The following is a 15,124-nucleotide window of genomic DNA, read 5'->3' as shown; positions in this document are numbered from 1 at the left end:
CCATTCGAGGCAAATTTATCTTACTTCTAGGTTTGTTTTGTGTGTCTCTGTCTGGTCAATGGAACCCACTCAAAGGGAAAACTTCTCTTTTACCTCTGTTGCTGGCTCCACTTTGCTAAAACACACACTTCTGGCCATCACTTGTATGTGATGTCACAAAGGGCACTGAATGTCCCAAGCCTTGGATGAGCAGATTTCTTATTGATACGAACCAATTAAATGAATGGTATTGATCATAAGGTCTTCACTCATCACCTCTTTGTCGAGTTCCTTCACCCATCGCTGTGTGTTTGCTGTGGTTTGGGAGAGAACCCCATTATCTTTCTGCCCTAAGATGCAGCTGGCATCGCCATGTGCTGCGGCTGATGAACAGCGTGGGTGGGTGCTGACAGTTTGATTCAACAGCCACTCACAAACATGTTGGAAATATGTTCTTCCAGCACTTTCACGATATTCAGCGTCCTTTGTTTAGAGCGCTTTGCCGTCTCAGCATCTTTTCCATCTTGAAAAGCTCCCATCTGAAACATATTCGGCTGAACACAGTATTTCCGCATCAATCAGCGCCCTCTGTGGGAGGAAGCGGAGCTGCGACCAGGCTTTAGTTGTGACGAAACTTGAAGAGCAACAATACTTGACGCAGCAATAGCGGCAGTTTGACCAGAACTGGTGAAAATGTCCACATTAAAAAAAAAAAGAAAGAGCAGCACTGAAGGGCCCTCATATGTGTACGTATGTATGACAAGAGTTTAAACACCTTGAGCCATCTTGCACTTATATTACAGTGTGTGTTCTAATGAAGTTACTTCATTAAAACCAACTGGTGGATTTTAAGTTACATCTAACTTGCCTTTTTTTTGAATGTGACAGAAAAATCATCTAATCGCTTTCCAACAAATGGACTCATTCCCAAATGATTTGGCCCATTCAGTCCGTAGTTACTGCACCCAATAATAATTGTGTTTCTATGAATTTGTATCTATATTGTTTCCCAACAAACCTAAAAAAAAAAAAAAAAAAAAATCCCTCTGCCAAGCCGGTTGTGGCTTGTGGGTTCTACTGTCATGATGGCGGCCGTAGATTCCATTAGGCATGGACTGTAATGGGACACGGCTGTGTGACACCTGCTGATGGGATGGAGCCGCTCCCCTCTGTCTACCTGAGAGTTTGTGAGATCCACAACTCTCTCTCTCTCTCTCTCTCTCGCTCTCTCTCTCTCTGCGCTAACATTCCCTTAAACTGTTTACCCATTTCTCCTCCCCACGCAGCCTCTGGCCCATCTGTCAGCGCTCAGGGTCTGTGTGTTTGTTCGTGTGCATGTTTGAAAAATGCCGTGCGTATTCTTTTCTCTCCCCCCCACCCTTATTTTTCTTTTTCAATGCTGATTGATGCGAAAAAAACAAAAAAAGAAGGAAGAGGTGGGAATGGAGTTCACAAGGAAACGCCTTCGACAGCGCAACAAGGGCACACTCACACAAACACACACACACACACACACACGCACTCGCTGAGTGTTTTTTTTTTTTTGTGCACGTTAGGGGACACGACTGACGTGTGCGCGCACGCCAGAGCACTTGGAGTCCAACATGTGTTACGAATTTGTCTGAAAAGCAGACTTGGACCAAGCGCGAGGAGGGAATTCCTTCCGCTGCTCGCCGCTTCAAGCTGTACATGTGCTCAACATCTGCTCCGCAACGAGCACGCGCACGCACACGCACACACACACACACACTTGGAGTGAAAAAGGATGCCGAAACTGCTGACCAAGAATCGGGGGGGTCGGGGGGGGTACACGCTAGCATTCTTCTGTTCATCTCCCCTCCCGGCGTTGACCTCCTGACCTTCAGACGCAGCTTGCTTGAAGAGGCCCTCAGGGAGTTTTTTTTTTTTTTTTTTTTTACCACATTTGCATGTGCGCCTCCGCCTCCAGTTTAGCGCCGCCTCTGTTTAATCCTTCGGCGTTCACATGCTAGCGGATGAGTCTTGGCGGCGACTCACGCCGACCTTGACGCTCTCACACATGCTGCCTGCCCCCTTCGAAGGCCCGTTGCAAAGAAAGTCGCACGTGGGGGCCAAAGCGCGTTGCTCGGTTGCACAAACATCGCGTGCACGCTGCCCCACACGCCAGGCCAAACAACCGTTCATGCGTGCGGTTGCGGAGTTTTCAGAACTTTCTGCTCAGTTAGCTGCGCCCCAGAACACAGGAAGTGCGTAGAGAATGCGAGCCAGATCTGGCGCAGCGAGGAATAATTACTGCTCCTCCAAATGAAGAGCGTGTCGTACAAGCTGCATCATAATTGGCTACAAATTATTTGAGTCGCTGCGTTTCTATTCCCCCCCCCGTGTGTTGCGACATTTTTGATTTCACACTTGTCCTTCCTCCCTCTCTGTGGCCGCAGGATGCTGGAGTACTCCCTCAACCTGCAGAACGTCAGCTTCTCCGCCGTCAGGACGGTCCGCGTGCTGCGGCCGCTGAGAGCCATCAACAGAGTGCCGAGTGAGTTCAAACCCGCCGACCTCCCAACCTTTAAAAGCCATGTGTGCTCTGAAACCGAGCTTTTGATTTCTCCGAAGATAAAGGCTGGATTTGGGCTAAAAGTGGCTTCTTGTACTGTTTTTGTGTCTGCAACGAATCTCACGCATCCACCACCTGATTTGGCTACCAATACCAGAAAAGAAAAGAAAACCAGGGACTAGACGACAAAAGTAAACAAGGTTGTGCAACGGACATGAGTAGCATCCAGCTGCTGGTCTGGAGCAGCGCCCCTGGGGTGATGGCTGCAGCTGAATAGTATAAGTGGATGCAGATGAGGACAAAATTATAATTAGAGCTTTAGCTTTCTAAAGCCTGTTTTTTTTAAGTTTTTTTTTTTTTTTTTTCAGGGAGCACCGATGATTATTCATGTGAACTTAATGTTCCCCCGATTTTTCAGGGGTTGAATTTTTAGCGCAAAAAACAATTAATTATAGAATGAGATGGCTGGGACGGGCTTGATGCTTATTCAGAAAAAGTTTATCATTGGAATGAGGTTGTGTGAAACAGCGTAATTGTATTCATCATCCTTTCTGCAGATCTTCAGAAGTGTAGAGTCAGTTTTAAGGTGGAGGAGAAAAAAATGAGCCGTTATAAAATCATGGAGCAATGGAGCAGCCATCTGTTTTTTTTCTTCTAATGACGTACAAGTCACAGTGTCAGAGAATATCTGATCTGTCTGAGTTGTCAGATATTCCGTTCCTATCTGATTTATTTCCACATACGCAGAGCTTTTTTCCCTCTTCACATGTTGACAACGCAGATCTGATGTGTGCCACTTGGGATGGAACTTCAGAATTGGGTCACTTGAACCGTGTCGTTTAAATCAAGACGGAAGTTACGCCGTTGATCTTGCGTGAAATCCAGGCTTTTGAAGACTCTACTCTCTGCACAACTTTAAGGGTTGACATTTCCACCGCAGGTTTGGCTTTTAAAACACGGAACCTCAGAGAGTGAGGGTGCAGCGGGGGAGCCAAAGCCAAGCATGCATTTAATTGACAAAGAATTTAAAGATGAATCACTCAAGGTGGGGGAAAAAAAGAATAGAAAATTCAGGGCAAGCTGGATGGAGTTTCCACTCCCAGCACATAGCAATTAAAGCTGCAGCCTGGATGGATTAACACTGCTGGACAAAGACTGTGGAGGCGCAACCTTTTTGGACGGTGGATCAAAGGCTGAGGCAACTCTGGGCTAAACAAGAGGACTTTTTATCTGACATCATTGTATTCTAGGCCGGATAGACGACAGTGTCATTAGTGAGCGATCGCGCTGCACCGTCCGTCAGTTTTTACCAATAATGCTGAACACGAGATGGCACTTTCAAAGTATTGATGGGGAACTTATTTTCCATTTAAAGTTTTGTGCACAGACAGCAGCTTCCTTAAAGCTGCCTTGACATTAAAGGGATAGTCCAATATTTTTGTAAACTCTCTAACTGGCTCTCCTCCCGAACGCCAGACACAAAGATTCATGTTTACATGGACAAAAAAAGAGAGAATGATCCGATGGAGACGTGCATATTTATGCACCAGGAGTTTTTGTTTGACAACAAACGCTCTGTTGTGTGCACGTCCTATTTCAGCTCCACACATGTACATTATCTGTGTTTCTTTTCCTCTGGGACTGCTGTTGCTGTATTCTTCATATGTGTCAGTACACACGATTGCACGCCATAAACACCAAAAGCCCCCCCCCCCCCCCCCCCCCCCATCCAAATAGATCTTATCCCATTCCAACTGACGCGTTTTCAGTGAATCATTTCTATTCCAATCCAGACTATTCCTCATATTTGCATACATGTAACCATGTCTGTTTCTGTGTGGGTTCTTTCCAAGCCATACATGTTAGGCTAATTGAAAACTGTAATTTGGCCATAGGTGTGAGTATGTGTGTGAATGTGTTGGTACTGGCGACATGTCCGCAATGCACCCGGACTGCCTTAAATGGACTCCAGCCATGCAAATTCCAAGAGGAGAAACCTGGTTCAGAGAGAGAATAATAAAAGTAAATAAAGAAAGTTCAAGATAACATCCTAAAACCGACAAACAGAACTCTTGATGATGAATAGGTCTTGGCAGCAGAAGAAATGAGTTCTGTGGCTCCAGCTCATCGGACTTCCGTTCCTCTGTCATGGTTCCGGCTGTAATTGCCGCTCATGCAGGTGGACTGAACTCCCACGCAGCACTTGAATGTAGGTCAGGGACGAGACGAGACACTCTATACTTTCGTTTCAGAGTTTGGACTTTCCCTCAGCCAGCCAGCCAGCCAGCCAGCCAGCCAGTCAGCCAGCCAGCCAGTCAGTCAGTCAGTCAGTCAGTCAGCCAGGCAGTCAGTCAGTCAGCCAGCCAGCCTCAGACGCAGACTCAGACAGATTTACACGCAATTTTCCAACTCAGTGCGTTTGATTAAAGGAGCTCTTTTTTTTTTTTTCCTCCCACAAAAAGGTTTCCTAACCTTCTCCCTCCTTTCCATCCATTAGTCTCCATTAGAGTCTTATCAGCGCGGATTGAATTTCCCCTGCACTCATTAATGTTAAAACAAATTTGATACATTTTTTTCGTAACTAGCTTTGCGCTCATTTTAACTTCACCCCGTCCCCTGCACTGCCTTCATGTAAATACACATTCCAATTATGTCATTAGTGCCTCAGTTGCTCAGAGGAGATCGCGGGCAAATTGAGCAATGATCCCCAGGAAGTGTGTGTGTGTGTGTGTGTGTGTGTGTGTGTGTGTGTGTGTGTGTGTGTGTGTGTGTGTGTGTGTGTGTGTGTGTGTGTGTGTGTGTGTGTGTGTGTGTGTGTGTTTAGCCCATGACTGTAGGTGCATAAATTACATCGACTCCTATTCCCCCTTTTTTCACTGGACAACATTAAGCCCAATACTGGGCCACATTTGCCCCCTGCAGTGGTTGAATAAACTATAAGGTGACTATTTGCCAAAACACTCCTCAAGTGGTGTGGTGGTATTCCCTAATCCCAAATTGTAAATATCGGCCATGTCTGACCTTTACAGTCTTCTCTTGGGCTGCTTTCAGAGGAAGTCCCTCAACGGCCAACCAAGAAGAGCAGTGGGAAGTGTCCGCCTCCACATGTTGCATTCTTTTGCACTACATGGTTTTTAGGGTGCTTATAACCTCTTTTTTTTAAGCCTGGATTTCGCCGATTCTCATACTCATTTTTCCATATTGTGAAACTAAACACATTTCCTCAATGTTTCTTGTCGGGTTTTATCACACTTGTATCTGCGGCATTGCCTGTGCAATTACCACTTTAAACGTGTTACTACAAAACCCCAGGTGTGTGGACTCCTGAACTAATACTCTAGTGTGCACATTCAGAGGATTATATCGTCACACACAAAAACAGAAATTGTCTTTATCTCTGTGGTCTCCCAAAATTAAGATTTGAAAAGAATGGTTGTGATGTGATAATCGTCTGTGATAAACTGTTTTTGGGAACCTTTCCCTGGTGTCAGTCAAAGCTGTACTCCTCATTAGGACACACATACGCATGATACATAGTGTCTCTCACGCACCCACAGTGTCGCTCATTAGATGTCCAGCCATCCGTCAAGCTAAATACAGGACAAATAGTGGCGTTCATAGTCCTCCCATAAGCGTTTGGCATGGGGTTCGACTGACTACTGACACCCCCCTGCCATCCCTTCTTTCCTCCGTCCCCCCACCAAACCTAATCAAGCAAGAGAGAGAGAGAGAGAGACTGAGAGAGAGAAAGAGCAAGAGAGAAGCTTGCGGCATTCATCTGGCTGGGGATGTTTATTGTGAAGTTATTTTGAGGCACACTTCACTCAGCTTGACTACACAGGACCTCTAGTTCTTGGATGCTGTGTTTATTGCACTGGCTAAGACGTCCCCTCCTCCATTATTAAGCGTTTGTTTGGGAGGTGAGACGCAGGGCAGGGAAATGAGACGGCCACGGTTTGCCCTTTAAAAGTTCGCCAAGCACGGCGCAAGGAATTTGCCCAGCGTAATTGGTGCGGTGTTATTACAAAAGAGGGTACAGACTAGGGATGACACACCTCGGCAAGACAGGCAGACTCCCGAAAGTGCAAGTCATGCAGAGTCCATTTCTTATCATTTTCAAGGCGATTCTTAAGGCTTACATTCTGATTTTCTTATGTAGTCCTTCTAATGTATTATGAATACGGGATGGCGGCTTAGCTTGACATGAACATTAGAAATGGAGATTGATTCCAGCAAGCTTTGCCTGCTAAGGCATAGACTTAGAAAAGCAGTTCAGCAAAGTTTTGAACAGCCTCGGTATCTGGAACAACACAAGGAAGTAAAGTAAAATGATAATAAAAAAAAGTTACAGCATTTAATTCGATAAACCATGACTTTTGGAATTTGTCTATCCAGTTGAAACTAAATATATGTTTATTTAGATTTTGTTTGAACACAATGCAAGATTAACAAGGTAAAGGTTGCCTAACTTTAAAGACTCAAAAAGAATATCTCAGGAATGACGTACATCTGTTAAACAAACTAAATTAATTACCTGAGTTTGCTAAAAGCAATTGGAGCTCAAACCAAATCATATTTAGATGTGCAATGTAAAAGTAGATATTCTGATATAATTATAAGAATAGATAGATAGATAGATAGATATCACCATTTGTACAAGTTAAAAACAGGTTAAAACAGGTACTTTGGAATTCTTAATGATAGATATTAAGTGTTGAGATAGTATTCAGATATTTAGACTTTCTACTTGTCTTCACAACACACCTCCACAAGTTCACTCTAGATTTTGAACAACAGTTGCAATGAGAAGAGTAAACAATATATCATTTTGATTTGAAAAGGTATAATGAGAACAGTTTTAATTAGTTTTCAAGAGAGATTTCGCTGTCGTAATGATTGTAGATATTGATATATTCCCTTATTATTATGCTGATGACCATACAAAAGTGGATTACTCGCACTATGGACTAGAATTGGCCTTGTATTCTTTCAACACTAAAAAAAACAAAAAACTTGGCACTTTCTCTCCAATTACTGTAATGGTGTGAGCCTCCAATCTTTGTAATATACCCTTCAATGCTGTATAAATTCATGTACACTTTATGACATAAGCTCATTTATAAAACGGCTGTCAGCAGTACGGTTTGGCTACATCACTGACAGTGCATCTTCCTGTTTCTTTAATGTGGGATCAACTGTGCAATGATGTGTTTTGAGACGTTGACTGTCATTGTGCCCGCCGGTGACAGAGCTTTATGTTTCAATCAAGGATGTAAAGGATGAGCCAGTAAATCCTAAAGTGGCACAGCCCAGATTTGAGAACTAAATGGATAGCAGATGCAAACAAAGAGGCGTGCTGATGTATGGCTACTAGGCAGCGCGGACAGCTCTGCACACCTCAGCTGAAACATTCTGCAGATTAGGCAGCTCATTTCTTTATGCATTTACAGGTCAGCAGGTTCATTCAGACCACTGTGGTCCAAACTAGCCACCTGCAGCCACTTACTGTAGATGACTGCTGTTGGTGCAGCGCCACCACTACCTAGAATGTGAGGAATCTGAATACTGATCAGTGCAAGTGTTAACTGTTAGCCCTTCCACACGGTGTCTTACTCTGTTTTACCTTGTCTGTGCTGGAACAGATGGCCAGAGTTCATTTTCAACACACGCAAATTCACTCTCTCTCTCTCTCTCTCTCTCTCTCTTTCTCTCTCTCTCCCTCTTCTCTCTCTCTCTCTCTCTCACACACACACACACACACACACACACACACACAAACACACACACACACACAGAAGCCTTCAGAATTGTATCAGCAAACACAGTGTTGGACTGCTGTTTGAGTTCAGCAGGACTCTGGCATTGATTGATGTGTTAACACAGCAGTCCTGCCTGTGAAAGTGACAAATAGGCTTCACAGTCTTCATCCACCGACTGCCAACAAAAGCAAAAAGCCAATTCAATGTCCCTGGCACATCACTGTCCTGACTTGTGATTTGCCATTGGCCCCACAGTAGCGGCCCACCCGCACTCTGGACTCACATGACAAGCCTAATTTCAGATCCTGAAGGGAGAGTTTGCTCAAAATTCACCCCGAACGCCCTCACACACACAAACACACACACTTGATTCACAAATGTAGACCAGACAACAAACACTAGATGTCTCTATATTTGCTTGCGTGGGGTCATCTTAGTGTCCTGCGAGACGGCAGATTCACAGCTATGGAAAGTACTTTGTAAACTCACAAGAGTACAAATACACACACCTCCTGGCTTGGAAGCTACTATGGGCATTTCGATCCAAAAATACTCTGGGTCATGGTAACCAATGTAAACCAAATTAGACTCCTGCGTCTTCCAGGTACTTCAGGTACGGTGCCGTGTTATGTCTTTTATATGAGAGGATGTGAGAGGCGAGGTAGCAAAGGAGAGGGTTGGATGGAGGCAGAGGATTGGCCGTGGCCTCCCCTGAAGGGAACAGCCTGAAGGAAAATGTGTTCATTATGGTGGAGCCGTGGTCCATCAATGGCTTCCATTGGGTGGGATTCTTTCCCTTTGCCAATCTCAGGAATGCTTATGTGGATTAGAAGATACCACCGGAAAAGGAATTGGGGTTAGCAGTAAATGGGTAAACCTTGAGTGAACTATCCATTCAACTTTGGCAGTGAGCTCCTGACTCCACAATATGGTATATATGAATCACAAAGCAGGGTTCCCTCCTCCCTCGAAGCTGATCTTGTTGCAAAAAGACATAAAGTAAATGTTGAGCTACGGTGAGATGATATTATTCATTCAGTATGGTTCCAGCCCACTCATGGAAAGAGCAACCTGGAAAGTAAGGTGGAGATTTTCCTAAATTATGTAGGAAGCCAAATCTTTTGGGCTACTTGGCTTTGTGTTCACCCTTGTGTGGTGCAACTACAAAGTGTTCATTAACTGCTCACGTTAACATTTCGAATGCATTTACAGCGAGTGCTTGCACATGTGACCTTAATTCAGCTTCTGCAAAATGCAAATGCACATAGAGCTGTTTAATGGATTCTAGTTCCCTTCCCCCAGGCAGTGAGGCCAAACATGCTGAAATATAATTTGTCATCTTTTTAAGGAAATAAAGGAATGGGTAAAAAAAAAAATATTTCTTTATATGTTTATATTTTTAATCCGCAGAGTGTCAAGCAACCATACTTTTGAATATGCCTTGAGATGATGGTGCTTATTTACCCTGAAGGCCCGATTTGACGGTTAGTGCAGAAGAGTGCATTTTGAAATGATAATTACTTTTTTTTTTTAAGCTGGAAAGGATTTGTCTGATGTTAATAAGAACTTTGTATGTAGAGGTCAGTTCAGTGGAGTGCTGAAACATTTTAAAACTTGTGACAACATTTTTTTTCCTGATCCAAATTGTATGAGTTTGCAACTTACTTTCGAAGACACCAAACCACAGAGAAGATTACGAATCATAGACTGATGGAATAGAAGGTGATATGTCTGAAAAGACACTTCTGTCACGTAGCGTAATCTGGACTACTTGGACTTTAAACAAGTTGGACAGCTAAAGTCACTTTTCCATTCCCTGTTTGGCATAATAGATTTCTAAGTGGTCAGCGGTAACACACTAGAATTCATGAACGTTTCTGTTTCTGTCAGATTTATCAGATTTATCTTGATTTTGAGAAATGTGTTATCTACTGACGTTAACGGAGTTTCATGATTTATGCTTAATTAAAGCAAGATAATGCAATCACTTAATCACTGAAAAAAATGGAATTTGCCATTAAAAACAAGCAACATTGCAAAAGTAACTGTTGTCTAAGTGAAACCTTTTTATTCGGAGAACAAGAGGTGTTTTGTTTTTTTTTTCTGCGAAGAACATTTCCAGGCCACATATTTGAGATGAAACCAAGAAACTGCAAATGCAAACACTGCATGTTTGACATTGGAGAAGAAATCTGATTTGTTTATTTTTAACATGACAGATGGAGTGATGGCCCAGTCATATTTGACGTGTCTTTCCCTTTCTGCATGACTCCCAGAACTAAAGACGTGATGACTCCTCCCAGATTGAAGTGGTAGTCAATTGTTACGGAAAACGACTGGAACCGAGTAGTAAAGAGAATCAAATCCAGACGTACTATTAAAAGACACATATGACTGTTCTTGCTTCAAGCCTTGTAATTTCTTTTTAATCCGGTTCAACGCAACAAGCTGAAGTCTTTCCCCTCACGCTCCGTCATGACTGCGTGTCGGGGCTGTTATTCTCACCCATGCGGCAGTGATTTGGAGTGCTGCACCCTGTTCTCCACGCTTTGTTAGACCTGGCATTGCTGCTGGTTTGCACACGGTCTTGTGCTTCTGCCCAGTTAAACTGCGACAACATGGCAGCACCATCGGCCCTCAGCCCCTCATGTCATCATGCCCTTCCCCTCCTCTCGTACTTACAAATCCCCATTACTCTAATTAAAGATCCACCGGCTTATTTTCTTCATGAATCCTCCGAGACGCCCTTTGTCGTTGCGTTGTCATTGTGTTGTACTGCTGGCATTGTGAGTTCAGAAGAGTCAGGGGACGGGTTTGATCCGAGCCATCCCTGTCTTTTTTGAGTGAAAGGGAAGAAATAACTATGACTGATAAGGTTGGAAGGAGTGCAGACGAGGATGTCGTTTGCCGGAGGCACCGAACGTCATTGGGCAGCTAATCTTTGCTCTCCGCTGTCAGTCCACGTCTTACCAAGAAAAACAAAGAGCTTGTTAGAGGAACTTCATGGTGACAACCCCAGCAGTGTGTTTTTGTTATTTACTATTTTTTTGTATGACTATCAAATAAGAGAGAAGTTTCTGTTGCGCTTATACTGGCATGCGTTCATTGTCAGTTCAGTGCATGGAGCTGATGCAGTTTTCTTGATATTATATTCAGCGTCTTTGATCAGCAGGTGTGCTGCTTGCGATGTCGAATTCTCAGGGAGCCTTGAAGACATGCAGGCTGTTGGTCAGAGATGTGAGTTTGCGTAGTGCTGAAGTGCTTTAGCTTTGGAAAGACGGCAAAATGTTTGTTTTGAGATATTCTGTCGAGAGGATGGTGCCAAGTCCGATTTTTAAGTCCTCTTTTCAGTGTCTGAGCATGTTTAGCCTTGAACATCGCAAGAGCAACAGCTGAGTCACAGTTTGGTAGGTTTTAAAAGAGAGATTACACCAGATTCAGGTTGCAGAATATACAATTTTCGAAATATTGCAGTCAATTTGTCATTGTTTTACATAAATGTTGTATCTCTATGTTTTGCTTTTTCAGAATTGGAATCGGTTGAAGGTTTGAAACAAGTTTTCAAACCAATTGAATTTTCTAAGGGATCATGATGATAGTTCAGTCTATGTAATGTTGGCTAGCTGACAGGAGAACTGATGAGAACTCTTTTGTTCCCTGCCTGGCACTCTAGTGCAGGAACACACCTGAGCAAACTGAACAGGCATAGTTAAAGTCTAACACCAGTCCAACCAGGAGCATTCTGTCAATGTCCACTGGGATGCCATTTTACCAGTTGCAAGTCTGAAAATCGAGAAAAGGACTTTGAAGCTGCTCTGTGCAATGTGATGCTTGTACCTTCTATTGTCAAGGTTTTGGCAAAAACTTTACTTGTTTCCCTTTGAGATAGAAATACTTCACAATTGTACGTTGTGCATTTTACTTGCGTGCATTTTAGGAATCAGCCATGAGTCATTTCACACAGCACTCGGAGGAATTGTCCACGAGGTCAGACAGCCTGAAGAATCAGTTTTTGGTTTTTTTACAGACAAGTTCACGCTCAGCTAAAGCTCCAAAACGTGTGGCCAAGAAGCATGACCCTGACCTAATGGGATCAGAGTCCATCTCGTCTATTTTTTATAGGCATCAGTTTACGCGAAAAACAAGCGCAATCGCTGGAGCAGAAAGACCAGCGGGTTTAAAAAAGAAAAAAAAGAAAAGAAAAGAGAGCGTTTAGCCAGTCTTCATCGCCTCCTCCTCCTCTTCCTCCTCCTCGATCCTCATCGGGCCTCACGTCGTTTCTCGGGTCACACAGCTCGCTGCTAGTCGCCGTCCACTCAGGCCGAATGAGAGGAGACGCAGGTGTGCGCCGCTCCTCGACTCACAGATCCCATTAGTTCACGGCACACGGACTGCAGGAGCAGGGCGGGTCGGCGCTGAACCCGGGACGGCGGCGCAGAGGAAGCTAATCTGCTCGCTAACAGATGGCTCTCCGATCGCTCACACAGCCACCAGCCCACCAGCCTGCCAGCCACGCAGCAGTGGAGCAGGTTGGGAGAGGGCGCGCGGGCGGAGGCGAGGATGATTGTTATTGAATATGAAATGTCGATCAGTTGGAATGAGCGTGCGATCCAGGCCAGGAGAGGCTCGCGGGAATGATTCTCCCACCACTGACTTACTCCGGCCGTGTGTGATGCTTTGGTTTACCGCTGTCACCCAGCAGTCGTCAATCTTGGAAAACACATTTGTGCCACTCAAGGTGTGAATGTCATGAACGTGCACCCGGCCTCTGGCCTGAAGGCTCTTTCATTGCTGTCACTATTCCTGGTATTTAGTGTCTCTTATTAAAACTGACCATTTTTTATTTTATTGAGTCAGTCTCAAAAATAAAGGGGAACACATTAAAACCAATTTTAATGGCAAGAAAATAAAATGAAATGTGTTGACGTGCACAAGCCCTTTGTCGAGTGCAGGATTATGGTCTTTATTTATTTATTGTTTCTCTGTGTCTATCAATTTTTGATAACCAAACTAAAGAAAAAAATATGAATGTACAAACTATGAAACTATGTTGCACTGTTCGAGAGCTCACAGTGGTGTCTTTAAGTGCTTGTGGACACCGCCACAATACCTCCAGTACCTTGAAGTGGGAAAGTTGCTGAGTGAACTCCAACATGATTCCATGTTCCCATGGAAAACATTCCATTCCATGTTTTGTCAAACGAATACTCTACTTTTGTTCTTGATTGGTGTGTGAAAGGCTGCCCAAGCCCAATGTGTGACATTTAACTGGATCCATTTGCTTAAAGTTGGATTATTATTTTTTTATACCTAATTAAATTTTTTACTAAGATAGTCACTAAAATATTGTTACATTATTATATACTAATACGCATTTCCATTTCCATAAAGAGCAGGTCGCCCTCTGCATTAGATTCAATCTTAGAACTGGACCTCTAACAACCATTTTAAACATAAGGTATACTTTCTTCATATATCAATTCAAACGTTTCTCCGTGTGCACATTCATCATGGCAACAGCATTTTGCATCCATTTTCCCCGTGTTGCTGTTGAAACTCTAATTAAAACAACTTAAAAGGCATGTTTTCTATACCTTGTTCTGTTTTGGCAGCTGCCACCTTCTCTCCGGCTGGGTTTGCTGTACAGATCTTCTCCTCTGAGATGGGACTGTACTGTGCACGCACTTTTTCCAGCAGATGTTCCTCACTGTCACTCATCCACCTGCCTTTAGAACCTCATGTTTCTTTCAAGTCCCCCCTACTTTCCTCTCCTCTGTTCTCATTCTGTTCTCTTGCACTTTCCAAACTGCAGCATTCCTCCCTGCTTCCCTTCCATCTGTCAGTGCTGTCAACAGTGTGTACCCAGAAGAGGGAAAAAATATTTCTGAACCTACAAATGTGAAAAAGTTTCTCAGAGAGTTGAGTGCACCACTCCCAGATGGCAGCTTCGGGATGAAAGTTGTTGCAAAAGCGATGGGATTTCATTTATTTATTTACTTTTACAAAAATCCTGGTAAACAAATGTGTTTCATTTGAAGCAACATCCTTAAACAAGAGAGGATTTGAAGTGCAACCACATACATACTGTATCCCAACAAGAAGGCTGTCTCTGTAGATGTTGTCTTACTTATTTTTCATTGACGGATGAAAAACGAGCATTTTAAATGACAAAAATGATTTTTTTAAAAGTAAAATAGAAAACAATACATGTTACTTTATAACTCACATGACTATCCATCATTTTGTCATCAAAATCATTACTGCAGTTTGTTAAGACCTGCGATTTTTAAATGAATTTCCGGCAAAGCTCTCACATGACACTGTATTCTGACTCTGCTCTTTGTTACCCGAGACAAAAGGTCCTGAGCCCAGTTTGTTGCAGCTGCACTGAATATTGAATAAATGTTTTACATTTCAATTAAACTTCTCGTGTCAGACACCGCAGTATTCCCATCGCCTCTTCCCGGCTGCCTCCCCAAAGGAAGAGCCTCCCCAGCGTTCCAGCAGAGGCAGTCCCAGATCTCCAATTACCCGACGAAAGCCACTGATCAGAAAATGACCCTTATTATTGTTGCTGATGCCTCAGTCACTTCCCCGCTAGAAGGGAGGCCCCCCAGGGAGATATAGAAGATTACACAGAAGCAGATAGATTAAAAAAAAAAAGAAAAGAGGAGGGAGTATGACAGAGAGAAGCCAACACTCTGCACTGCAGTGAAGGCCACATCACAAGACCAGAAAGAAGAAATTACTCTGAGTTGTCAATAGTGGCTACTGCTAAAGAGATTAGTGTGGCTGTTTCGAGAGCTTCTGTTTTGTCAGAGGTGGAGGCATTTTCGCGTTAAAAATAAATCAA

At 43.6% G+C, this 15,124-nt stretch overlaps 1 protein-coding gene across 10 annotated transcripts in view; it reads left to right on the top strand.

Moving 5' to 3' along the window:
* The window catches only part of cacna1g (calcium channel, voltage-dependent, T type, alpha 1G subunit), a 225,065-nt gene that overhangs the window by 110,975 nt on the left and 98,966 nt on the right, over positions 1-15,124 (top strand). For all 10 annotated transcript variants that reach the window (XM_076033848.1, XM_076033845.1, XM_076033849.1 and 7 more), the window contains exon 5: positions 2,397-2,494. In XM_076033848.1, the coding sequence (XP_075889963.1) occupies positions 2,397-2,494 (98 nt within the window). The remainder of the gene's footprint in view (positions 1-2,396; positions 2,495-15,124) is intronic.

The sequence above is a fragment of the Nelusetta ayraudi genome, unplaced genomic scaffold (assembly GCF_046127955.1).
Source record: "Nelusetta ayraudi isolate G7.1 ecotype Tasmania unplaced genomic scaffold, CSIRO-AGI_Nayr_v1 ptg000042l, whole genome shotgun sequence".
Lineage (NCBI taxonomy): Eukaryota > Metazoa > Chordata > Actinopteri > Tetraodontiformes > Monacanthidae > Nelusetta > Nelusetta ayraudi.
Note: the sequence above shows the minus strand (reverse complement) of the source record. Positions and strands in the feature narration are given on the sequence as shown.